We start from the raw sequence: 24,868 nt of genomic DNA, 5'->3' as shown, positions 1-24,868 counted from the left end.
GATTAACCCTTTTTTTATTACAGTCTGAAATTAGAGATGTTGAGTAAAATGTTCCCTCCTCTGCAGTTAGGGGGGGCTGTAATCGGGTTGGATGAGCTCCTGGTTAAAAGGCGCGGTAACGACGCGGAGGAGGTTTAACCAACGGGTCTTTCTCTTCTCCTCGTAGGCTGGGCGCACGGCAGAAAGAAAGAAATAGAGAGGGAGCGAGAGGTTTCCTCCCAGATAACTTTCCTCATATATCCAGGACACTGCACCGGTAGCATCTTCAGGTCAAAACTCGGAGAGAGAGAAACCAGCTGTCAGGTCTGCTGCGCGCTGCAAGGTCCGTCGGGTTGGAACTCCAAGAAAACATTATTAAACCCGCTGAACACGGTGAGGATCCAACATTATTTTACCTGACTTTACTTCAAGTTTTTAAAACTAACCTGTTCACGGTCACCGAGTCACCGATAGTGCTTTTGTAAATATCACTGAGGTACCATAGGAGGTAACATTTATTTTAATAGTATGTTTTATTAATATTATTATTATTATTATTATTATTATTATTATTTAATATGGAAATAGCACAAATAGGCTAAATTGTTATAATTTTCCCGGCTGATCAGGTGCCTGATGCAGAGATTCTTCACCCACAGTACAGAGGACACAAGACACTGCATGCCCTCGCTGACTGGCGAATAATTGTTAATTTGGTTGGATAAAAGCATGTAATCGCCCGAGGATAAAGGCTTTATGAGCCGGCACAATAAAAAGGGAGCGAGGCTGGAATCTCATAGGGAACTTCTAAATAGATCAGTGACCGATTATAGTCGGGATCAGTTTACAATCGCTGTTAAAACAACTAAGATTTATTAGCTTAAAACTTTAATCAATTAATATTTGATTCTAGTGCTTTGTTTCAGGATGCATTAATATGTTGTAATACTTTTAATAAAGCTATAATATAATGATATGAAGTTTTTTTTTATTAGATGTGTTTCTGTGGGGGTATTTCTGTGTTTCTATTTATTTTCGAAAGTGCTTAATTTGGCGAGTTTATTTCTAAATTATTGTTTTTGAACTAATATTTATAGCTGAACCCACCGAAACAAATGAAAGCAGAAATTCACGATTAATGTGGTTGTTGATGGGTGTAAAATGAATTCATTAAAAAAATAGTTAATTGTTATTAAGGGAAAAAAAATACAAACCAGCCTTGAAGCAACCCCCCCCCCCCCCCCAAAAAAAAAAAAAAACAATAAATAGAAATTATAAAAATGTCAATTAAACATTACAGGGTTTGGATCAGAGATTTGTATTTTATTAACTATTTTATTAACTCATTCATGAAACCAGTTACCACTCCAGTAGTAAATGACATGACAAGTTTTATGTGGAGGTGCTGGTTTCATCATCAAGGACTGCTGCGGGTCCAGACAGAACAGCCTCAGATTAACCCCACCCAGGCCAATTACCGCATTAAGTTACTCAATTTTGTCCCTATGGCTCAGTAAGTGTTTGTGTATATATGTCTGAGACAGACCAGCTGACACCCTGTATTCTCTTCACTTGGGCACGGCCATCCTTTTTGCTTTGTTTTGTGTATTTGCTGTGAAGTAACTTTCCTTTCAGTTTGGTGGTCATGGCTAAGCGGTCAGGGGTAATTTGGCAGCTACAGACAACCCCCTTCTCACTCTCAGAGAGGCAGGAAACATGCAATTTGCCCTGGAAAAAACAAAACAAACAAACAGCCTCTCCACATGCAACAAAGGAAACATTTTAGCTCAGTTAAGCAATTAAGCAATGAGATAGCAGAGGGAAATGATAAGGCTGGCGCTTGAAGTGATGGACATCTGATAAAAAGTGTTTTTCCTAAAGAGGCTTTCTTCATGTCCGCATTCTTCCTGTCACTATATGCGCATTTTGGATTGTGAATGTCCAGTTTTAACAATAACTGGAACAACAAGTCATACATTTGGTGAATATTTTTTCAATAATCACTATTTGGACCAGTGGAAAACATATTAAACTTACTGTTATAGAGGACTAAGAAAAACAATGCATATCTAAAGATGAGCCAGTAAATGTTTTTGCATTTTGCCAGGAAAAAAACTTTGTAAAAGTCTGTCTGTAAAACTGTCAAAGTACCCAACACTGAAGTACGAGCAGTGCAGAAGCACCACAAACTGATTTATGTACTAGGAAATTTTAGGAAATGCTGCAAGGCAACAAAAATGATGTCTACTGAGTGTCAGCCGGCAGTGTTTTGCTTAGTCTTTTCCCCTCTTCCTTAGAGCTCTGTTCTGCTTGTGTTAACCCATTTGTTGTGCGCCTAATCAATTACTGTTTCTCTCTCACTCTTGGCTTGTTTTTGAAAAAGTTTGCTGCATGTGCAGTCATCTTTATTAGTCACAGTGACTAACTCTGGATGCCCTTTAATTCTTCTTTTTTTTCCAGGGAATAACGAGGATGCTCCTGCCTTTGGCAATCCTACAGCTGCTCCTGACTCCAGCTCTCATGGTAATTTCCCAGCTAATACAGAAAAACACTGAGAAAAAAAAGTAATTTTGTCAAATTCTGATGTCTAATTTTGCACCCAGGGGCCCAGTGTGGATTACTGGGACTCATGGGGTCCATATGGAGAATGCAGTCGGACTTGTGGCGGGGGTGTGACTGTGAGAACTAGGCGCTGTATTACTCACAGGTAAGTCTTCTGCACATTAACTTTATCCATTTTAATGCATCTTGATGTACATAAATACATGTATAAACTTATAACACACACACACTGTCATGGTCCTGGGTCGGTGACCCAGCGCTTTTAGTTATCATTTTCTAGTTTATGATGATGATGATTATTATTGTTTGAGTTCTGTGTGTTATATTTGGTCTGCCTTTGAGTCTGTCTCTGTCTATGGTGTCACCCCATCTGTTTGTGAATCTGTCTGTTTAGTTCAATGTCTTGCCTGGTTCCATGTGTCTGAGTTTCCTGTTTTATTGTGAAGGTTTGTGTCATATGTGAGTGTGCTCAGTTACGTTTCCCCTGTCTCGTCAGCTGTGATTTCTCCCAGGTGTGTTCCCCTTCTGTCTCTCATCCCTTGATTACTGCCGTCTGTGTATTTAAGCCCTGTGTTTCTCTGTGTCAGTGTTGCGTCGTACCCTCAACTAGCTGTGTGTTCTGCGTCTATGTCCCTAGTGTTTGGTCTCCGGCTCCAGTTTAGTGTTTCCTTCCAGTGTTTCAGTCCTTGGTTCCTCTGTTCTGACTTTTGGTTTTCTTTTGGTGAGTTTAGTTTGTACGAGGTTTTTCCCAGCAATAAAGCTGCGCCTTAAGTTTCACTTCCGTGTCTGAGTTCTGCATTTTGGGTCCACCACTCCTGCTTGCCTGCCACACAGCGATTCATGACACACACACAGAGTTTTTTCCTGTTTGAATAAAGCTAATTGTGAGGTTCACGGGCACAGACTGTGTATTTTTATTGTGAAAGAATGCCTTGAAGTCACGAGGATGTCTGCTTGTCTTACTTCCAAAAACACACTGCAGGGAGGGGCCCTTTAATATTAAAAGGACGTCTCTGTGTTGTGTGTTGTCGGTTGTCTGCTGAAGAGGATCAGGTGGGAAGTGAACGTTTCGAGCTGCCATTTTTCTGCTTCAGTAGTGGTTTTAAAAGTCAACATTACATTTTAGGTTTCCTTTGCGGCACACGTGTTGTTACATTTAAGTAACACGTACAGTTTTTCTTTCGTTTTTGGATTGGTTTTTAAAGCTTCTCCTCTCACATGTGACTAATATGTAAGCACGCTCCCAGCTTTTCCCGTAAATGTTGCAGTATTGCTGGGGGCCGTCTGGCATATTGCCATTTGGAAGAAGTACTCAGATCTTTTACAGAGATACAAATATGAGAAAATTGAAGTAAAGATACTATATTACACATAAAACTAGCATTCAAAATTCTACCTGGATATTGGGATTAAACTGGATGGATGGATAGCTGTAGATTTTATTGTTAACTTACTGGCTGAAGGATTTCAGGTGTGTGACAGACTGCTGTGGCAGCACTGACGGATCATTTCATTTTGAGACAAAGAAGTGAATGCTAGGTGAACTGGCGAGAGTAAATAAGCTATAGTTGAGAATGTAGGCAGGAATGATTGTCTGTCTCTCTGTGTTAGCCTTAGATTGGCAACCTGTCCAGGGTACACCCCCGCCTCTCTCCCCTGTGTCACTTCCCCGCTTTGTTTCCTGCATTTCCGCTCGTTTTCTCCAGTGTACCTTACAAAAATAGAGAAAAAAGTCAATCTTAATATAGCCACGCTATAAATAAAACTATCAAAGAGGCTTAAAACAAAAGTCTTCCTGTAAAGTAGACGACGGAGTATCTCAGCGGCCTATAATTTAGCTTAATATACTGAATACCTTTCTAAAAACAACAAGTCTTATTTTCTTTTGCGCAGAAATATTCCCACTAGACAGAACAAGTCTGTGAGGAGCTGTTTTTAACAGGTCTAAGTACTTTGTTTTACTTCATGTGTCATATCTTGTTGCATTTACCTGACCACAAGCTGTTAGATATGTTGTTTTTATCATACAGTGTTGATATAGCTGTTTGTGCAGCTTCTACATCTCTGTAGAAGCTTGATGGCAGTGTTTTGATGTCTGATGTCTCTTGATGCTTGTTTTCAACATGTTCGTGCAGTCAGCCAGTGAGTCAGAGCCTTATAGTGAGTCTGTAGCCCTTCTTTAGGAAAATGATGAATAATAGGGAAGAGGTCCTACCCATTGCCAGTCAGATGAACTCTGTCATATCTTGTCTGCCAGGCTTGCTGAATCACTCCTTTAAACACAGTGATTTGACAGCTCCCTCTGTGCTTTACAGGAACTCCCACGTCTCACCATACATTCATTTTAGTAAAAAAAAAAAAAAGTACACACATTCATAAGAAAAACAAGCATGATTGGGGTTGTCATTTTGTCAGTCGGGGCTATAATCAGTTTCAATTATGTGCAATCAATAATTTTGCATGAATAACTGCCACTTTTCCACATTTCTGTTTTGTATCATTTTAAACTAAAAGTAGTGTTTAATGCTGCCAATGTGCTGTTTTCCATTATTAAGTGAAAAGCCGTTGTTTTGACATGTTTTAGTTTCAGTTCAGGTGTGCTGACAGGAGCATGTCTTGTTTTACGGCTTTAGGCCAGGTACTTTTGAAGATGACTAAATCATGAATTATCAGCAGTGCTGGAATGGTGAGTGGCGAAACAGTCTGCTATCTCGCAGTTTACTGGCATGTGCATGGATGTCTGTGCAAAACTAGGGCTTAGCAATGTTGATGTTGAGGCTTCTGCTGTGCTGAGAGGTCATTTTTTTAACAGGTACAGATTAAAGAGGAATGTTGTTTAATGTCAGAGCTGAAACTTGTTATTTCTGCTTGTGCAGACAGTGTCTGCTGTATTTGCATACATTCATTGCACCTACTCATTAACTGTTTTTGTCTCGCAATGAGAAGCTGTCAAGTTTTTATGAAACTTTACTTGGGAAAGATGTGAGAGAGTTTGATGGGAAGTTAAGGGCAATGACTTTATACTGGATCGTCAGCCCATTTTCAATTCAATTCAATTCAGTTCAATTCAATTTTATTTATATAGCGCCAAATCACAACAACAGTTGACTCAAGGCGCTTTATATTGTAAGGTAGACCCTACAGTAATACATACAGAGAAATACCCAACAATCATATGACCCCCTATGAGCAAGCGACAGTGGGAAGGAAAAACTCCCTTTTAATAGGAAGAAACCTCCAGCAGAACCAGGCTCAGGGAGGGGCGGTTGGGGTGAGAGAAGGAAGACAGGATTATTTGTGAACATCTTCTTTTAACAGAAAGTCTGTGATACAAATTTAAATGAAGTGGTCATTAAGAAACACAGAGCATCTACCCTAGATGCTTTAGATTCTAAAGCATCTAAAGAAATGTATGTATGATGTTGTGGAGTGTTTTTAAAGCATAAGGAGTAGTAGAAGCAAGGATAAAAGTCAGTCAGGAGGTCTTAGTCTCTTCTACTCTTGTGGAAATTGCTCTCACTATATCGGGCAGATCAGGGTTCATTCATAAAAGTATTACATGAAATGTCATGTTCATGTTTTATTTTATTTGCACTCAGGGAGGATGGAGGGCACAACTGTGTGGGGCCAGACAAGTCATATCGGTCCTGCAACATCCAGGTGATCACATGTGAAACTAATTTGGTTTTAATGGTCAACCTTTTATTTTCATGTATACTTTTATATTTAGACCTCTAAATTTTTTTTATATATCAAAGGACTTTTTTTTAAACACGATAACTTGATAGCAATAATCACTATGATGCACTAAAACCTAAGGCAAATCAAAGTACAAAAGTGTGTTTCTTCCTTAAAGAAGACATTGTAAATATATTTTTTGAATTTGTATTAATTCAAAATACAATACAGTAGTTATTTTAGGATTACTGACCTTTGACCTTTGCTGCATCTCCTTATTCAACTCAGGACTGTCCAGAGGGATCCAGAGATTTCCGCGAAGAGCAGTGCTCCCAGTTTGATGGGACAGATTTCCACGGGAAACGCTACAAATGGCTTCCATATTACGGAGGTCAGAAACAAAAACAAAGCTGAGAGTTTGCTTTGACAGGCCATATTATGTATACTATTGACTGAATTTTCTTGTGACATTTGCCAAGCACCGGCTATTTGTGAGCATTTGTATTTCTAAGTTCTTTAAATTGTTAAAATTAGCCTTATTTCTGTGATAGCTGAGAACCCCTGTGAGCTGAACTGCATGCCAAGAGGGGAAAACTTTTTCTACCGCCACCGCAGAGCCGTGATTGATGGTACGCCCTGTCACCCAGGGCGGACGGATATCTGTGTGGATGGAGTGTGCAGGGTAGGATGCCCCGCCAAATATTGCGCACACACTTGCACACACACAAAGAAATTAATATCTGACAGGTGACGAAAACAGAGAGGGTAGGAAGGAGGTTTGTGACATCTAAATGTAATTCTATGTTTTCCAACTTGTCCTGAAAATGTCCTGAAACCGTAACTTTTTATTACTCCATACTTCTTGAGAAAGAGTATTAATAATTCTAATAATAAGTATTCTTTTCTGTCTGTTATAGGTTATGTAACGGGAAATTTATTGTATTATTTTAAGTGGTAAACTTTCCAAATATGAGTGTACTGTAAGTTCTTTAGTCTCAACATGCTCCTGTTGGCTTCTCCTCAGCACTTACCCCCAGGGCAATCCCTGCTGACATTTTTACCCCGGTTATACCTGACACGAACGTGTGATTTGTATCAGGGGTTTCTATGTGGACAAGAAAACACGTGTTAAAGCAATTTATAATTGCACATAACACAGTTATATGCAGTAGTAATAGCTACATGCAGTGGTTAACGCACAAAAACACACAAAAGATCCCTGGTTTGAGAGCCAGCCTCAATGGGGAGCAAGCTAGTCTACTCCTAGTGTTGGCCCAAGCCTGGATAAATGGGAGGGTGGTGTCAAATAAAATATGAAAATCCATCCGCTGTAGTGACCTCTTGGGAAACAAGGAGACAGCTAAAAGTACTCCTTGAACTAATGTACTAAATGTAATGTACTAAAAGTACATTACCTTATACTTGCATGCAGAATACGTAGTGTCCAGCAGAGGTCAAAATCTATTTGGGAAAACATGATTGATAAAAATATATTGGTTGCAATTTAATAAATGTGTGCATGAACATTTCAATGATAAAGTTAACTAAGTTGCAAGGCACATATTTTGTAGTTCTGCTCTCTGCCCTGCAGGTGGCAGCTCAAATACCATACAGTATGTATAACATATGCAATTTGGTGTTTACCACACACTAAAGGAATGTGAAGAGCTGTAGAGGTCTTATTTAAAAAATGCAACACATAGCCTGATATGAGTTGCCAGTTAGGTCTAATGATTTGATTAGTCTGCCCATCCATGATTTGGGGTTTGCTTATGCAGCATCACTTCGTTAATCAGACAGGACACAATCAGTGGAGCTGAGCAGCAGGATGAAAGATTAGCTTCAGTCTGTATAACATCAAACACTTCTGCTCTTGTTCTTTTCTCATGCAATTATTGCTGCAACTTTTTCCTCATGAGTAAACCTCGTCAATTTAACCTCTGACTTCATGTCTCTATCACCTTCCCTGAAGGGAACAGCTGTCCCAAATCCACTCTTTTCTCGGGTCTTTATTTATTTATTTTCAATTATTTCACCTCCAACCATGTTTTTCTTCAAACTACACGTTTCACAGAAATAATGTTTTAGCACATATATTCTCGGGAGATGATTTCTAATCTCTCTCTATTATAGTGGAGTCGTGACTTTGACAGTTGTCATACAAAGACAGGAATTTTACAAGATGAACACATCTGATTTTTATTAAGATCAAGATTTAAAGTTTTTAAATGATGTTATTTGTGCTTGTTTATATCTGCAGAAGACAACCTAAATGACACAGAATACAGGTTGAGGTGAACTGTGGTTTTCATCTTCTTTTTTGATCATTTTTTCCCAACTTTTCCTTTCATCAGCGTATGGGCTGCGACAACATGCTGGAGTCTCCTCAGCAGGAGGACCCCTGTCTGCAGTGCGGGGGTAACGGCCAGTCCTGCTACCGTGTCAAGAACAGCTTCACTGCCCGCGACCTGCCAACCGGTATGATTCATATTATAATTTGGTCACGCTTACTCCCAAATGATATGCCAAATGATATATGTACCCAACATGTACCTGATAAATGTCATAAATCATCATCATCTAAATATGTGTCATTTAAATCCTCTCCTGAAGTTTAAACCCCAGTTTCTTCTTTTTTGCCACTTTTATTTCAGGCTACAACCAGATGTTCATCATCCCCGTTGGAGCCACCACCATCAGCATCAGAGAGACACATGCCACACGTAACTACCTCGGTAAGTGTGTGTCAGACCTTTTAGAAAACACACTACAAGATAATCAAAATAATTGACATTTACAACTTCTTTACAGCTATCAAGAATCTACGTGGAGAGTACTATCTCAATGGCCACTGGGTAATTGAGTTTTCTAGAGCCACACCTATTGGCGGCACCATGCTGTACTACCAGAGAGGAGCTGAGGGCGACAGTGTCCCTGAAACCATCATCGGCCGTGGCCCCACCACTGAACCACTTGTTGTTGAGGTAAAAAACAAATGACCATTCATGATCAAATAGACTTCACAGGGTTATAAATATGAAATTGTAGAATGCACTCCACACACACAATGGTTGTGCTCACAGGTGTCAAGTTTGTTTTGGTTCTTATACAACGACCCACGGTCTGGTCTGCACTGGTCTCAGCTTTCCATCCTCCCCTCTCTCGTCTCCTGCCTCACTAAAAGGGGAAAAAGACTGTCATCAGTCCAAATGCCACCAGCTGTGTTCTCACCTGCCTCGCTGGCACCGCCCCGTTGAGCTCCCTCCCCTGCAGCTGAGCCAGGGACCACACCTCCGCCACAGAAATATATGAGAAACATTTCCAGAAAAGAGAAACATTTAGTTTCTTCATGCCATAAGTGTTTGTTTAAAATTGTAAACTTAAGGTAGCGTTTTGGATGTGTGGATAAAAGTAGGAGTTAAAATTAACCCTGTCCCCTCAGCTGATCAGCCAGGAGCCCAATCAGGGAGTGGAATATGAATACTACCTTCCAAATGGACGCTCCAGAGAGGGCTACTACTGGAGCTATGGATCCTGGTCTGCTTGCAGCAAAGAGTGTGGATCAGGTTAGACTGCAACTTTTATTTGTTGCCAGCATAATTTAATTTAAAATGTTTTAAACATCCTTGTTTTTGGACAGTATAATAGCTCCATACCTTCCTTTATCAGGCTACCAGTCTCGTTTGGTCTTCTGTTCAATCGACAATGAGGCCTATCCTGACTATCTCTGTGCTTCTCTGCCGAGGCCACAGAGCAACCGTACATGCAACCCTCAACCATGCCCACAAATCCGCAGGTAAGTAATGCTTAAACTTCTCAAATGAAATGTGTTATTTCAGTAAATGCAAGCTAAATTTTAGACGTTTCCAGAGTTTACTTTGCTCCACTCTGAATGAATGAATTTAAAGAGTACCATAAATAACTCCCAGAGCAGTATTTTGACTGTTGTTGGTATGTTATGCCTGTCTGAAAGGATGGCGTACCTGTATCCACCACAGTTGTTGAGATCCTCAAAGAGGCCTAGAGCCTCTGTGTTCAGGTAACCCATGTTCAGCGCTCGTAGAGGAGTTTTAGGTGTCTGCAAACACCGGGGGAAGATCTAAATAATTAAACACTTTCACTTATTTCCTTGAAAAGATTCTTTTATTAGCTCTCTTAGATCATTTCCATACTTTCTGTCAAACAAACACTTTTACAACGAATCATTTTTGGCTACTTGTCCCTAAAATTGGGCTGAAAATAATCAAAAATGACCAGAAATGTTGATTGAAAGCGCGATCTCTCCCCCTTTAGAAGTGTTTGACTCTAGTCAAGTCCGTCTTTAGTGCCAAGTCTGTTCTGTCCATGTGAGATAAGGATGAAGGCATGGGGCAACTGTCAAGCTCAGAGATCTCTTTTCAACCTTTTAATGACCCTCATTTACCTTAGACAACATCCAGCACTTTGTAAAGTGAGTGATGGATGATTGGATGTAGCATTTCCCCCCCCAAAGAGCCAACTCTTCTTCTTCTTTAACCTTTAAGCTGTGGCACCTGTGTCTGATTCCTGAGCTGGGCTGCTGCCTGATCTCTTCAGCAAACTGTAAAGCTCTCTGTTCCTGTGCAATATTGTAGCCAATGTGTTGTGAGGCGCTTAGAGGTTAAAGATCGTCATGCCGTGGGTGTTGGGGATTGTGTACTTTTCAGGCTGGGACACGGCAGTAGTGCTAAGTAGTAAATAGTCGCTTTAGTCTATGACTTTCTGGTATTTCCTGCTGTCTTTTCTTTCATGCTGCTGCAGCTTAGAAACCTGAGATGTTTATGTAGCTCAAGTGACTCTAACTGCACCCTCAGTATCCATTAAAGTTAACACCTAAAGCCAGAATCAGTAGATGCTTAATTTGCGGAGATGCGAGGAATTAAATGCCGTTTATTGCTGCTTTCACTTCTGCCTATGCTTCTAGCAGCCCCATTAGTGCCAGTTCTAAGCTATTATAGTGAGAAAAACACTGTCTGAGGTTCATCTGGGATCAGCTGGTGTCTCGACGTCTGTCTCTAAAAGTGTTGTTATCAGTGTGTATGTGTCCAGGGGTTTAGTAGTTTTTCTAACTGCATGTGAGAGGCTTTGTTCAAACAGCGCAGCCTTTTAAAGGCATCCGGAGGTTTCATTCCAAACAGCGATTTGCATCAAATATGAAATAATTATTGAATTTGTCAGTCAAAAAAAAAAAAAAATGCTGATATGTTAACACAAATAGGTTTAGCATGTAGGTCATAGGTCAAGTTATTCTGCTCATTTAAAAAAAAAAAGTAAAATAAATGTCTTTGTATTTCTCACTGCTGAAAATTATAACACTTCTTTCCCGTATTAGTTTATCCATGCATCCAGCCAAAAATAACATTTAAAATATATACATAATCTACTAAAGATTTTATGGAAGACTATGTCCCAGGTCAGGTACTGACGAAGAAATGTTTATGTTATAGTTAAAGTAAAATGTAAAAAACCGGCTCTGAAGAGCAGTGAAGTCAAACTGGACAGTATTTGTTCAACTCATTTGTTTTTCCTGATTTTGGAACGAAACTCTTCCCATCACTCCTCTTGGCTGAAGCTGTGTATGCTGTATGGTCAGCTGTACAGTGTCTATATCGGCAGCAAAGAGACTGACTCCTGTTTCTTGTCTTTTGGTGGTTTTCTCAGCTGGCAAACTGGGGAGTGGAACGCCTGCTCAGTTACCTGTGGTGGAGGCTCTCAGGTGCGCAGTGTGCAGTGTGTTTCCAATGATGTCTCGGGACCCCGCGTGGTGGAGGATGCCATTTGTGCCGCTTACGCTGACGCTCCTCCTTCTCTGCAGACCTGCAACATGCAGAAATGTGCTGAGTACCATGTGACTGGATGGAGTGCGGTGAGCAAACTGTAGAACTCTATTTAAATCCTGGTAAAAGACTTTACAAATAAGTTAAATAAAGAAAAAATACAACCAGCACACAGTAAAAATGTGGGCTCTCTCTTCTACATGTTATGTAGAAGAGATGGAAAAGATATCAAGAAAGTAGAACTTTAAGAGCATTCACATTTATCAAGAGAATTTCTGACAGTTTCTGGCTATTGTGTCGATTACTTTGGGAAAAAATAGGCTGCATACTTAAAAGCCTCTGGCCTCTGACTCTGGGAACAAATGTAATATATTGTGAGAGTGAAGATGGTATTAATTGCAGTCCCTATACCAGCCTAAACATTTATCCATAAATAATATGTTAATCCAACTAACTACAAGGCAGAGAAGCTGTTTTTTGCTTTACTGAGCTATAATAAACACTGGTATCTAATCTACACTCTGTTAGAGTAATTTGTTTCTAGAAAAAAGTGGCTTACCTCAACTCAGTTCACTTCAGTTTTTTAATATAGCACCAAATCACCAAAACACAGACCTCAAAGCACTCTCTACTGTAAGATGCCATAGTATTCTGGAAACAGCCCTCTATGAGCAAACCTTGGCGATGGTGGGAAGCAAATACTCCCTCTTCACAGGAAGAAACCTCAGATCAGATCGAAAGTCCTAAATGTAAAATTACATGATAAGCACATTTGACTATAAGGTTAAAATGCCACACAAACATGTAAGGTTGGGTTATATTTAAAAATTTTCATCTTTCTTGGGTCTTTATAAAAAAGTGTAATCGATGCACTTGATATATAATCCTTGTGTTTGCAGTGCTCAGTGACCTGTGGTTCAGGTCAGCAGACCAGAGAAGTGACCTGTATGGGTTCAGATGGTACGAGGCTGGATGAAACATCTTGCAGTGCTTTGCTACGCCCGGCCGCTGTCCAACGATGTGAGATGGCCCCCTGCCCCCAACAGATCAGCTGGCACGTAGGAGATTGGGGACTGGTAAACCTGATGCACACATGCAACCAAACAAGGACTCATAAATGTAGTTATAGCAGCTGTATGGGTGAAAAACTCTCTCCATTTTCCTGCAGTGCTCTAAGAGTTGTGGATCTGGCTCACGAGAGCGCCAGGTGATCTGCTCTGATCAGGAGAGGAACCTGTACCCTGTGGACCAGTGTAACACCCAGCCCAAACCACTCACAGTGGAGCGCTGCAACACCCAGCCCTGTTACAGCCCACAGGGTGAGCAAATGCTAACTAAGCAAATAAACAATGCACCTGTTTTTATTTTATTTCTCAAGTTAAGTTGTTAAATTTCCATTTACTTAATAGACTGCAATCTAAAAATACAATGTGCAAAATTAAATTTAACATTTTGTGACTGCTGCCAGTCTTCAGTTAAGTTGCATGCTTACACTGTTCTGCGTTTGTTTTATCCACACTTTGTGCAGTCGTCCCCAGCATTCAGGACCCACGGGGACATGACAGCACTCAGATTGGCTTCCAGCCTTATGTGCCAGATCACGCAACAGGTTAGACTCTACCTCTCAAAGGCATCTCATAATCACATCAGCATTGAAAATAAGCTAGTACGTAAGCATTTTTAGCTACGTAGTTACTCAGAAAGTAAACAAAAAACCACTGAAAAAGCTCAATGTGACATCACCAAGGTAACATCTTGTCAGCCAGTTATTAACAATTAAAACTACCAAAACATACAATATTCTTATTATGGTTGGAGCATTAAAAGTTAATTGTAGGTGTGATTGCCCTGCTGTTGCTCAGCATCCCCTCTTCTCTGCTGATATAACTTCTGTCACTTTGTCCCCAGCAACCCCTCCACCCCCCTTCATCCCCATTCAGCCTGTCCCAGCACTAATTATCTGGGCCTGATTGACATGTTTTTATGGTTCCATGGTCATTGTTGGCCTGATTAAAATATTTCTGAAGCACTGAAGTGTGCTAGTGCTGGCAGTGGCGTTTCTGGCATGTTCAGCATCATGTGCTATCCCAGTGGTCAGGAATTTTAAGTTTGATGCCACTACTTGAAATTTTATTTGCTTCATTCCAAAAAAGGCAGTTTTCTTTGTGAAATTATTTGTTTATTTTCCTTCAGATTGTTACGTCAGATTGCTGATCATCATTTCTTTTATAATTTCCTCTGCTTTGTTAGCCCATAAACAAAAGGAGTATGGATTTTTTTTGTTCTTCAGCATCCTGTACAGACTCACTGTGTGGTCTCAAACACAATGACAGACTCTATTGTTTATTCAACCGATGTGTGAACGTCCCTATTGCTTGTATGGTGTTGTCTTGTGAACCATGGTGAACTATGGGGTCTGTTTTGCATGTACAATGCGTGAATTCACCACTCACTTGGCTTTGCCTGTAGCCCGCAGGCCTGAGACAAGAGATCCAACCCAGACGAATACAGTCTACGACCCTCACAGCTCCGCCCCGGCTCTCCACTGCAGCCAGTCTTATTATGGCTGCTGCTCAGATGGGCATACTTCAGCCAGAGGCCCCCAGGGTCTGGGTTGCCCATCAGCTCCAGCTCCCTCTCCTGTCCCAACATCCTGCATTCAGACCAGGTATACACCTGCACTCTGTTATTGCACTGCAGTTGAGGTCATATGCAGAGCCTTTTTTTTTTTTTTTTTTTTTTTTTTTTTTTTAAGGTCGCTGACTTGGTTACTAACCAGGGACTATGTGACATTATACATGACCAGAAGCTCAAACTTTTAATACCAACTGTTCTTGCTCTCTTCCTGTTCTGTGTGTCAGTTATGGCTGCTGTGAAGATGGTGTGACGGCTGCTCAGGGCCCCAATAAGGAAGGCTGTGCGGCGTATGTGAACCCTGCACCAACTGTAAGCAAAAGCACACAAAAGTCTGAATGAATCAAACATTAGTCAAATGTCAGTCAAATTCTTTAAAGAATGAGAAAATATTGCCTTATTTCATGTGTTATGCCTTTTCAGGTTACACCTTCTCTCCCTACTGAGAATGCAGTAGAATGCCGCACCACCACCTATGGCTGCTGCTATGACCGCACCACACCTGCAGGAGGACCCAATGGGGAGGGCTGCCCCAATCCTCCTAATTATAGTAAGTTTTCTAAACTCAATGAAGCGAAATCTTTTTTTATTTTTATATTATTTCCAGTTAAGATATAATTTTGTGCTGTTGGTTACTGAGATGCTCCAATTTAGTGGTCACTCTAACAGTCGCTTTTATCCAGTTGATCTAGATCACCTGCATCTCATGGGCATTATTGATATATTGGCCATGATGGTGTTGTAGCAATTGGCAGTCATAATATGAGAAGAAATAATCAGACAGAGAAACAAAAAATGGTATGCAGCAGAGGACGCTTACTGAGTACAAAACATGGGAGTTGTTTTTCATGTTTACTCCTCAGGCCCCATAGTGCTGTAGTAAGAAAACTGACTATAAACAAATATGTGACTGCAGTAAACTGTAACATTTTAGTAGTAATACTGAACACAAACATTCAAATTATACTTGATAAAAATACTATAATATTGTTTTTCCTCTGTATTTGCACAATACATCTATGCAAGACAGCCCTGTTTGAGAAAATGCTTGACAATGACAAACAGCTGATCTGCATTGTGTTGTCTTTGTGCAGTTGAGCGATCAATCTGCTCCCTGCCCCGTGCTGCTGGCTCCTGCAGCAGTTGGGTGTCCCGGTACCATTTCGATGTCATCTCCTCTAAATGTGTGCACTTCTGGTATGGAGGATGCCACGGCAACAGCAATAACTTCATGACCCTAGCAGAGTGCAAACGGACATGTCCACGACCTGCACCCAGCCGGCAGGCCCCGCAGCCTGCAGCTCCCTCTGGAGAGTCTACAAGAACCGCAGCTGGAGAACACAGCACGACTGGAGCAGAGACCTCAGCTGGAAGAGGATCTACAACGGATGGGCGGTCACGCAACATGGGGAGGATTTTCATAGTCCAGCGTGGCTCGACCAGCAGCACCAGCAGACAGGCTACAAGCGCAGCCACTAATGCCCACAGAGGTAGAGTCTACCTGCGGGTACGCCGGCCTTCACATGGCACAGCTGCACAGCACACCGGCCCAGCTGCGAGGTAAGACCCCAAAGACCCAGGGAGAGCAGTGAAAAGCTAACCCTACCCGATCCAACCCCACTACTACCACTACTGGCCTCGTAATGCTGTTCAGAGCCTTCTAATTCATGTTGAAGGAGCCCCAGTTCACTCTACCCTGCAGGGCCAAAGAGTGGGCTATAGGAGATGGAAACGCAATCAAAAGACAAATCATGTGCCTCATTCACCCATCCTGGAAATATGACGGTGGAGCTGAAGCAACCAAAAATCATATATAAGCAAATTATATTTTATGCAATCCAAATTTTTTTTTAAACTTTCTTTAGTAAAGTCTATCAGGGAACAAAACAGAGAACATAGCTTACTTAGTCTTACCCTCCATGTGGTTAAGCTCTCTTTCTGACACAGCAGATGGAGGGTGTGTCATTTTCCTGTAACATCTGGTGTAACAAAGCACACCTCTGACCACACCCAACCTCACCCACAAGTAAATCAGGCTGTGTGCTTTCCAGCCTGGTGTTGAGTTTCAACAACCTTTCCCATTTTTCCTGGATTTTGTTCAACAAAATACTTAATGTACTGTGCTTCTGTGTAACATGCCGTCTTTGTAGACTCTTTCGATGCTCATATAATCTAAACTCTTGCTTTAAAATGAAGCCACAGCTCTTTCCAGCTCCACAGACCTTCACTCTCACACCTGCTTATGTCGCAACACCTCATTTCTTCCTTTAACCTCAACCAAATCAAGAAGAAGTCACCAGACCTCACACACCTTATATGGACATCAACGCTGTTTAATGCTTCTGGGACTCACTGCTCTCTGTCAGTCATTATTGTTGGTGCTTATTTGTGCATGCTACCTCTCTGTGTCAGTAACCACCAATCACGTCTGTGCTTTGGTGTCTTCACCTAAATGTCATGAAATCAAACTAATAAAAATTCTGCTGTGATAATTCAGTCATCCTATGTGTGTGGTCCCTAAATCTCTCTTTCTTGTTTAGATGGTTTTAGATTTCTTTAGTGGTGTTTGGGTATTTTACATGAAAGGTGTCCTTGTCTCTTTTGTATGTTCGTAGTATTTTGTATTTGGGTTTTTTTGCACTTTTTGTCTCGTCACTTCTTGGGCTGCATGTGGATTTCTCTTCTTTGAGCTTTATCTGACAAACTCCTAAAGCCAGGTTGTGGGCGCTCTTTATGCTTGCTTTGGTAGCTGCTGATAAAAGTACCAACAGTGGAGCATAAAGTGACTTTTTTTTTTTCTCTTCCAAATGTCTCTTCCTTTGTGCTTTTTCCTTTCACATTTCCTTTTTCCTGTTCTCTTCTCCTTTGTTTTCCTTCTGTTTCCTTTCCTTTTATCACTCCCTATTCTTCAGCTTGACTCTGGGGGGAGTAACGATTGATAAGACCGACCCATCCACAGTCGAGGCTTTAGTTGGCCAAACAGTTGTGCTGCCCTGCCGAGTCAGCCCTCCACCTTCCTCCACCGTTGTCGTGGAGTGGAGGAGGGATGGTATACCTCTATCAACTCACAGGTATGTAGAGAAACGTACTCGGTGACTTAATTTACATTAAAGTTGTTTTTCCTGTTGCTATTTTTATTTATATCTATATTTTTAATTACATTTAGGCATCACCAACAGCCCAATGGCTCTCTGTTAGTAGGTCCTGTCTCTAAGCTGGACTCTGGCTGGTTCCTGTGTGTGGCCACTCGAGAACGAGAGAGAGACCACCGCTACATTTACCTGGCTGTCTCAGGTAATTACATTTCAGCCACAACCTCTATGGTCAAAACAAGACTGGTAGGTTCACTTGCAGATAATTATATCTGAAGTTAAGTAAGTTAAGATACAAAGTAGTGGAAGAATTTGGAAAACATTACTATGACAGTCCAAACAAACTGATATATGGGACATGATCTGAATTACATATTCTTATAGTTGATGTCAACAGAGTGACTTTTGCTGACAAAGGGGAAATGGCATATTTTGGAAGAGGCTCAGAGTGATAAAGATCTTTTAATCGATCAATTCAAGCCTGGGAAAAGTAAAATCTACCTGAAGAAATGTTTCAAAATTCCTATAGAGGGGTCTCAGATGGTCTCAATTGAGAATCTGTGTGAAATTACATCCTATATATACTATAGAGTCTGTGTGAATGTAACATTTTGCTTCAATAAAAAGAGAAAAGTTGTAAAAATTTGCGCCTGATTGTAAAGGGGTCAGTTGGGAGGCTGATTTTTTTTTCATGGAATGACGTTCTCACACCCTGATATACAATCGGCTAATTGGGGCTGGATTCGGTCAAACTGCTAATTTGACCGACTTTGACCCCAATTAGTCTGTCACATGAACATGTAGAAAGTTTGGGGTAAAGCTCTGATGTCATAGGTTGTGTCAGAACATGCTGATCTTGCAAAGTCACTTGGTGTTTATGCAATGACATTGTGCAAGTGCTCACTCTGTGTGTTGAATTGTTTGCGAGCATTCATATGTGCTTGTGTTTGTGTATTCGGCCACAGAGGGACCATCTTCTACCTCGCTTCCCAGAGACGGTCCATTTGCAAGGTGAGAAGAATATCTGTGGATCTGTGCACCTGAAGATGGTTATTTACGGTTTCTGGAGATATTAAGAGCTCAGGCACATGGAAACCTCAGTATTCTGATTTATTTCTAACAGTATAAATGAATCACTTCACATTGTCTTTGCTTCCCTGTAATTTCTGTCAGGTTCAGTATTGAGCGCTCAAGCTCAGCCCAGGTGGAAATGCGAGCAGGACAAACTACCAGACTGCCCTGCACTGTTGTCCCCTCCTCAGCTCGGCAGTCTGTCAGCATTGGGTGGACTAAAGATGGACAGCTAATCAGTGATCCCAGGTAATAATTGAAGACATTCAGAAAGTTATGAACCCTTTATTAAAAACATTGCTAGCAGTGAAAGTTCTTTGATTTTTATCCATGGTTCTTACTATTAGTATTTTTATTTTTGAGATCTATTACCGCTGTGATGTCAGTTAGCATAGCTCAGTTATTTAGTCCACTTTATATATAAATCTGATTCAAGCTGAACTTTGGAGTCTAAAGAAAATAGCCTGATCTGTCTTTATCCATGTGAGATTGTTTTATTATCCAAGAGATGCAGACACTGTTAAAGCCGGCTTGGTATAAATTGCCCTGGTTTGCCTGTTAGGGTCTCAGTACTTTATCATTTTAAACCATAAAGATGAGTCATTTACGAAGAAGTCGGTGTAAACTGAGGTCCTGTCTGATGGCTGTGCTGCAGGTTTACTCAGCATTCAGATGGCACCCTCATCATCGGCCCTCTGAAGTCTGATGACTCCGGTGTCTACACATGTACAGCCTCCAACCAGCAGCAGCTGGAGCAGCGACAGCTGCAGCTCAGAGTCCAGCGTGAGTTTTATTCATAGCCTCATCATTTTTTTTTAAACATGTACTGTTTGGATGCTTGTGTGCAATAGATAGATAGCTTATCAAACTCAGAAGGGAAATTATGATTGTAAGACTGAAACCTGATGCTGCAGTTTCAGATAATCACCAGCAGAGATCAGTAAATGTCACTGACTGCCTGATTCTCTCTCTGCTTGCACTGTTCAAATACAATGAACAGCGCTGAAATAGTGTATGAGTGTGTGTTAATAGACATGAACTGTAGTAGAAATCTCATAGAAATATAGTAAAAACTAAATTATTATTATTTTATTATATAAAACCAAAGATATTTTAAATCTAACACGTACTGTAAACAGATTGTTTCCTTTCATTTCAATGCATTACTGACTGTATGGGAACACCAAATAAACACTAATCCAGTTCATATCATCCAGACCATGAACATATTATTTCTGAATTTACATTCCTAAGATTTTACAGCTGAGTTGATCACATGATAAATAAATCTATTTCTCTGTCAGACCAATAAACATGTGGAATAAGTGTTATGAGGAAGTAAGGCTGTGTAGTTTATTTAAAAACAACAATTATACATCAGATAGTAAACAAATATAAAACTGGAGTGTGATTATTATTGCTTATGAAACATTATTGTTAATATTTTGCCCAATTTTTTTTTTTTTTTTTTTTTTTTTTTTTTTTTTTTGGGGTCTTTCAGTTTACAATATGCATTGGGTGTAATAAGATAAAGCTAAGCAGTTTTTTCTGTTTAATTTAAGTAACTGTTGACCAATTTTATTTTGGGGTGTTTTTGTTATTGCCTTTTTATAAAAAAACAAAACAAAAAACTTTACCCATAGGGCAAGACCCAGGATTAAACGGTAAAAACTTATTGTAAGAAAAAAGTGACATTAATGATCTTTTCTCTTGGTTTCTTTGTCCAGCTGATCTGAAAATCACAACAGCTCCCAATAACATCCAAGTGTCAGAAGGCAGCACGGGCATGCTTCCCTGTGTGGTGTCAGGAGACAACGTCAATATAGGCTGGTCAAGGTGAAAAATGACATTGTTATTACTTTATTAGACATCATTAAGAATAAGTGGAAGAGATGCATGAAACATCTGTTAAACTGTCTGATTTTTAGGTTATATAGCATTCAAAAAGAATCCCCAATAAAAGTAAAAATGACCCAAAAATGCACCCTATAACTTTAACGACTTAAATGTTAAATAAGGTGATATTTGTCTACAAAAAAATATATAAATCCAGTTCTTGTTGTCATCAACACTGACATTATTTACTTATTATTACTTATTACTATTACTTACTTATTTATTTCATGGCCCTAAAATCCAGAAATAAAGCCATGAGTTGTATTTCTGTTACTTGCAGTTACAGAGCATGCATGCATTAATATACGCGTTAAAAAGAGTGAACTGATTTTTAATTTAAGTGCCTATTGAATGCATTTAAATAATGTACCTAAACCTTTCCTGTTGCTCTCTTTAAATACAGAAATGGTGTACCGGTGCGTCCAGATGGGCGCAACATCCTCTTGTCTTCTGACGGCAGCCTGATCCTTAATAATGTCAAGCCTTCTGATCAGGGCACGTACACCTGCAACGCTTACACCGGCATTTACTCTGTGAGCGCCACAGCTGAAGTAAAGGTCATTAAAGAAACACAGCAAGGTGAGAACGCTAAATCAGCTCAGACCTGTTATCTGCACTGCAGAGGGAAAGTAGAAAAACTGAACTTGGAACTGACTTATTTATTCGCCACGATGTCATCATGTATTTATTTATTTATTTATTTTTAGCTTGAGTTTAAACAATGATTTTGCTTTAACCCTTTAAAGTCAAGTGTATCATATTTTATATGTGAGTGACTTTGAGTTCTTTAGATTTCTAAATCACCAGTGTGAGTTTTCCTCCTGAAAAAAACAACATAAACTGCACGGTACATTTTTAAGAAATCAATTGCAGAAAAATGACTGAATATTATCTACATTTTAACAGATTAAAATGATTTAAATTAATTTGATATATGCAAATTAATATTTAATAAATTTGTATTTCATCATAAGCACTCCATTTAAAAAAGAAATTGAATTTTCTGGCAAATATTTCATGGCTCAGGCTTTAAATTTTAATGTTGTGGGTTTTTAAATTTTTTTTTTTTTTTTTTTTTTTTAACCCTATCTACTGTGCCGTTGCAGGCGCTGACCTCCCGCCAGAATGTTTGGACCAGCCTGAGCTTGCCAACTGTGAGCTGATAGTTTACGCCCGACTTTGCTCCAACTCATACTACTCCAGTTTCTGCTGTGCCAGCTGCACCAGGCATTCGCAGAAGAAACGACAGGTTTGGTCGACCAGGTTAAAGCCACAGAGGGTGTAAAAACTATGTGATGTGTGGTGGTGGACACTGGGGTGGGATCTGAATTCCCATTTAGATTCTAAAAAACTCGAGCTGTCGACTACGAGCTGCTGCATTTGCCAAAAGGACTCAAAAAACCCTGAGCAGATTGTACAGAAACGTCTTTGAATATTGCAATCTTAAAAAAGGGACGGATCACTGTAGATGCACAGTAGTTAAAGCTACAAAGTAAGTGGTGTTCAGGGAATCTTATGGAACGATAAAAGATGGGCCTTAAAATATAACGTAAACCTGTAAAGTCTGAATGTGATGAGACGATGAACTCGTTCTTACTCTGCCACACCTTTTAAAATGAGTTATGCTCTCACTTGATCTATATATTCTCTGTTTTTTGAGAATCGTGATGATAATAACTCTTATATATGTTATTAAAAAAGCTGAAATGACTTTTTTCATGCCAGTAAATCACTGATACAAGGCTGCACTCATTGCTGCTTCTGTATCATATAATGAAACTCTGCAAGACTTTTCCACTATTTTTTTATTTCTATGTAATTATTTGACAATAAAGGTCATATTTTGATAAAAACTTTGGTTGACTTCAATGACTGTACGTTATACACGTGTGCTGAATTGTTCCAGTTTCTACCACAAGGTGTCGCCCAAGATGAGAACCACAGTTTCTCATTCACTTGATGGAAACTGAATATGAACATAACTGAACCTTCACTAGAAAATAATTCAGTGACATCTCTAAATTTATTAGAGATGTTTTTCCACTGCATATTGCAGTATCTATTCCAACCGTCAAGTCAAGCAATGCCTAACCGTAAGAATAAACATTTGTAACATCTCTCAGCAATCAGCTTTTTTTGCTCTTGTGTTGTTTTCATAAACATAATTTAACCACTTACATTCTAGCTTTAAGATGGATTTGCTGGCTCTACAAACAAAACAATCTTTAGCTAACAGTCAGTATTTAATCTCCTGGCCGTGGTGTATATTTGTGGAGCGTTCTCCTTATATCTTTAATATTTTTTTAGTACAGTTGTGAGCTATAGTATGGCAGACAGACAATAAATGGTATAGTGCAATATTTTACTTAATGTAGCCATTAAGTAAAATAAAACTCATTGATTAATAATCTTTATATTTACAGTTCAGGTCCAAGGCTTTGCACATTAGGATGTCATAAAAAATAATCTGGCCCTTTCCCTAAGATTATGGAAACACAACCTCAGACAAACATCAGGTTATGTCATGTTATTATTTAACAAAAAGTGAGCAAACATGAAGAGGTCATTTGTGAACTGATCAATTGCAAGTGTGAGCTTCTTTATAAATGCAGACATTTAGGAAGCTTGCTGGTCTGGAGTGTTCTGGTGCTGATCTGAGACAAGCAACTGTTGCTGCCCTTCAATTTGGGAAAATGTATGAGGTACTTTACAGACAATCTGAAATCCATCTTGCTACAGTGACGAGACAAAACATTTGCCAATCTTCCCAGCAGTGGAAGTCCCAGCAACTTGACTCCAAGATCATTCTGTATTACACAGAGAAACTGGGGAAAAAAAAGAGCTTCATTTCAGACTCTACAGGCCTCAGTTAGCAGGTTAAATGTAAAGTTCATGACAGTTTAATGAGAGTAAGACAGAATAAGTATACCATATTTTGAAGAGCTACTAGGAGAAAGCCTCTTCTCTCTAAAAACAACATGGCAGCATGGCTTAGGTTTGCAACGTTCAACTTGAACCAGCTGCACAGCACTGGAATGCGCAGGATCACTGTTAAGAGATGTACTCTAAAACACTTCTTCAGTAGAAAATCAGAGAAGAGAAACACGCAGAATTTCTTGCTAGCAAGGGCAGCCTCCAGAACTGAGACTCGCGCTGAGAAACTGCCCCTGTCTTTATTTACACTTCAGTGAGCGTTTGTTCCTTACATTGGAATGTGGAGGGGTGTGTGTGTGTGTGTGTGTCCCCATAAACTACTTCCCTTAACCTGCTGGTCCAACAGTTCATCTATATGTAAAAAAGCACTTAGACTAAAACTGACATAGCTACGTTAATCCTACCGTAAAACAATAAAACAAGGTACGACCTCTCCCATGCTCCTAGGATGTGGGGGTGAACGCCAGAACACCCTGGAATGTTACAGACCTCCTAGGATGAGACATTCTTTCAATATGCCACCAACTATATACTTCTAAACACAAATGATTACATGCAGTATTCTACCATATGCAAACTTATATCATTAAAAGACTATACTGACTACTAAGTACAATTTTTCCATTGACAATCACATATGATTAAAGCCAAACACAGTATATCAACATAAAGGCCTCATATCAACTGTCAGATACGGTGGTGGAGGGGAGAGAATTTGGGTTTTGCAGCCACAACACGTGAGTACCTTACAGTCATTAAGTTGACCGTGGACTGCTCCGTATACCAAAGTATTCTGAAGTCAAATGTGAGGCCATCTGTCTAACAGCTAAAGCTTGGTTGAAAATGGATAATATAAAAGAACAATAATCTCAAGCACAGCAGCAAATCGACAGCAGAAAGACTGAAAAAGAGAATAAGTGGTGCTGGAGTGGCCTGGATAAAGTCCAGACTTCAACCTGAGTGAAATGTTGTGCCTTAAGAGAGCTGTACATAACAAATGACTGAGAAGCTCAATGAATTGAAGCAATACTGTAAAGAAAAGTGAGCTTAAAAATTCATCTACAGTTATGCATTTTGGCTTAAATTTGGTGTAATAATTTATGTTTTGTTACCAGCTTATAAGACCTGGTATACACTGGCTATTTTTATTATTATTTTTATTCGCTGACATGTAAAACCTTAGAATTGGCAGGGGATGTAATTTCTTTTTGTCATGGCTGTACCCGT

At 39.8% G+C, this 24,868-nt stretch overlaps 1 protein-coding gene across 4 annotated transcripts; it reads left to right on the top strand.

Annotated features, from left to right (window-relative positions):
- On the top strand, positions 1-22,560 carry paplna (papilin a, proteoglycan-like sulfated glycoprotein). 4 transcript variants are annotated; one of them, XM_080293724.1, is made up of 28 exons: positions 1-372; positions 2,440-2,502; positions 2,583-2,686; positions 6,141-6,201; positions 6,508-6,610; positions 6,771-6,901; positions 8,574-8,697; positions 8,874-8,954; positions 9,031-9,203; positions 9,662-9,785; positions 9,889-10,015; positions 10,193-10,258; positions 11,899-12,103; positions 12,914-13,090; positions 13,183-13,333; positions 13,543-13,623; positions 14,484-14,682; positions 14,876-14,960; positions 15,072-15,198; positions 15,743-16,208; positions 17,561-17,719; positions 17,815-17,942; positions 18,706-18,751; positions 18,914-19,060; positions 19,467-19,594; positions 20,539-20,647; positions 21,111-21,388; positions 21,814-22,560. In XM_080293724.1, exons 2-28 carry the CDS (start codon positions 2,452-2,454, stop codon positions 21,990-21,992), a joined length of 3,810 nt encoding a protein of 1,269 aa, XP_080149850.1. In that variant the 5' UTR covers positions 1-372; positions 2,440-2,451; the 3' UTR covers positions 21,993-22,560. The 4 variants fall into 4 exon arrangements, with proteins under 4 accessions (XP_080149850.1, XP_080149851.1, XP_080149852.1 ...); XM_080293726.1 differs by having other exon boundaries at positions 89-372; positions 21,111-21,286; XM_080293725.1 differs by lacking the exon at positions 10,193-10,258 and having other exon boundaries at positions 66-372.
- Positions 22,561-24,868: the final 2,308 nt, after the last annotated feature.

This window comes from Astatotilapia calliptera, chromosome 19 (genome assembly GCF_964374335.1).
Source record: "Astatotilapia calliptera chromosome 19, fAstCal68.1, whole genome shotgun sequence".
NCBI classification, from domain to species: Eukaryota; Metazoa; Chordata; class Actinopteri; order Cichliformes; family Cichlidae; genus Astatotilapia; species Astatotilapia calliptera.
The sequence above is the reverse complement of the archived record's forward strand: the minus strand, read 5'-3'. Positions and strand labels throughout refer to the sequence as shown.

Excerpts from the sequence above, each read along its gene's own strand:
- paplna (XM_080293724.1), top strand. The coding sequence starts at position 2,452 with ATGCTCCTGCCTTTGGCAATCCTACAGCTGCTCCTGACTCCAGCTCTC. Across the intron at positions 12,104-12,913 it reads ATGTGACTGGATGGAGTGCG|TGCTCAGTGACCTGTGGTTC; the intron begins GTGAGCAAACTG and ends TTGTGTTTGCAG. Across the intron at positions 19,061-19,466 it reads CAGCTAATCAGTGATCCCAG|GTTTACTCAGCATTCAGATG; the intron begins GTAATAATTGAA and ends GCTGTGCTGCAG.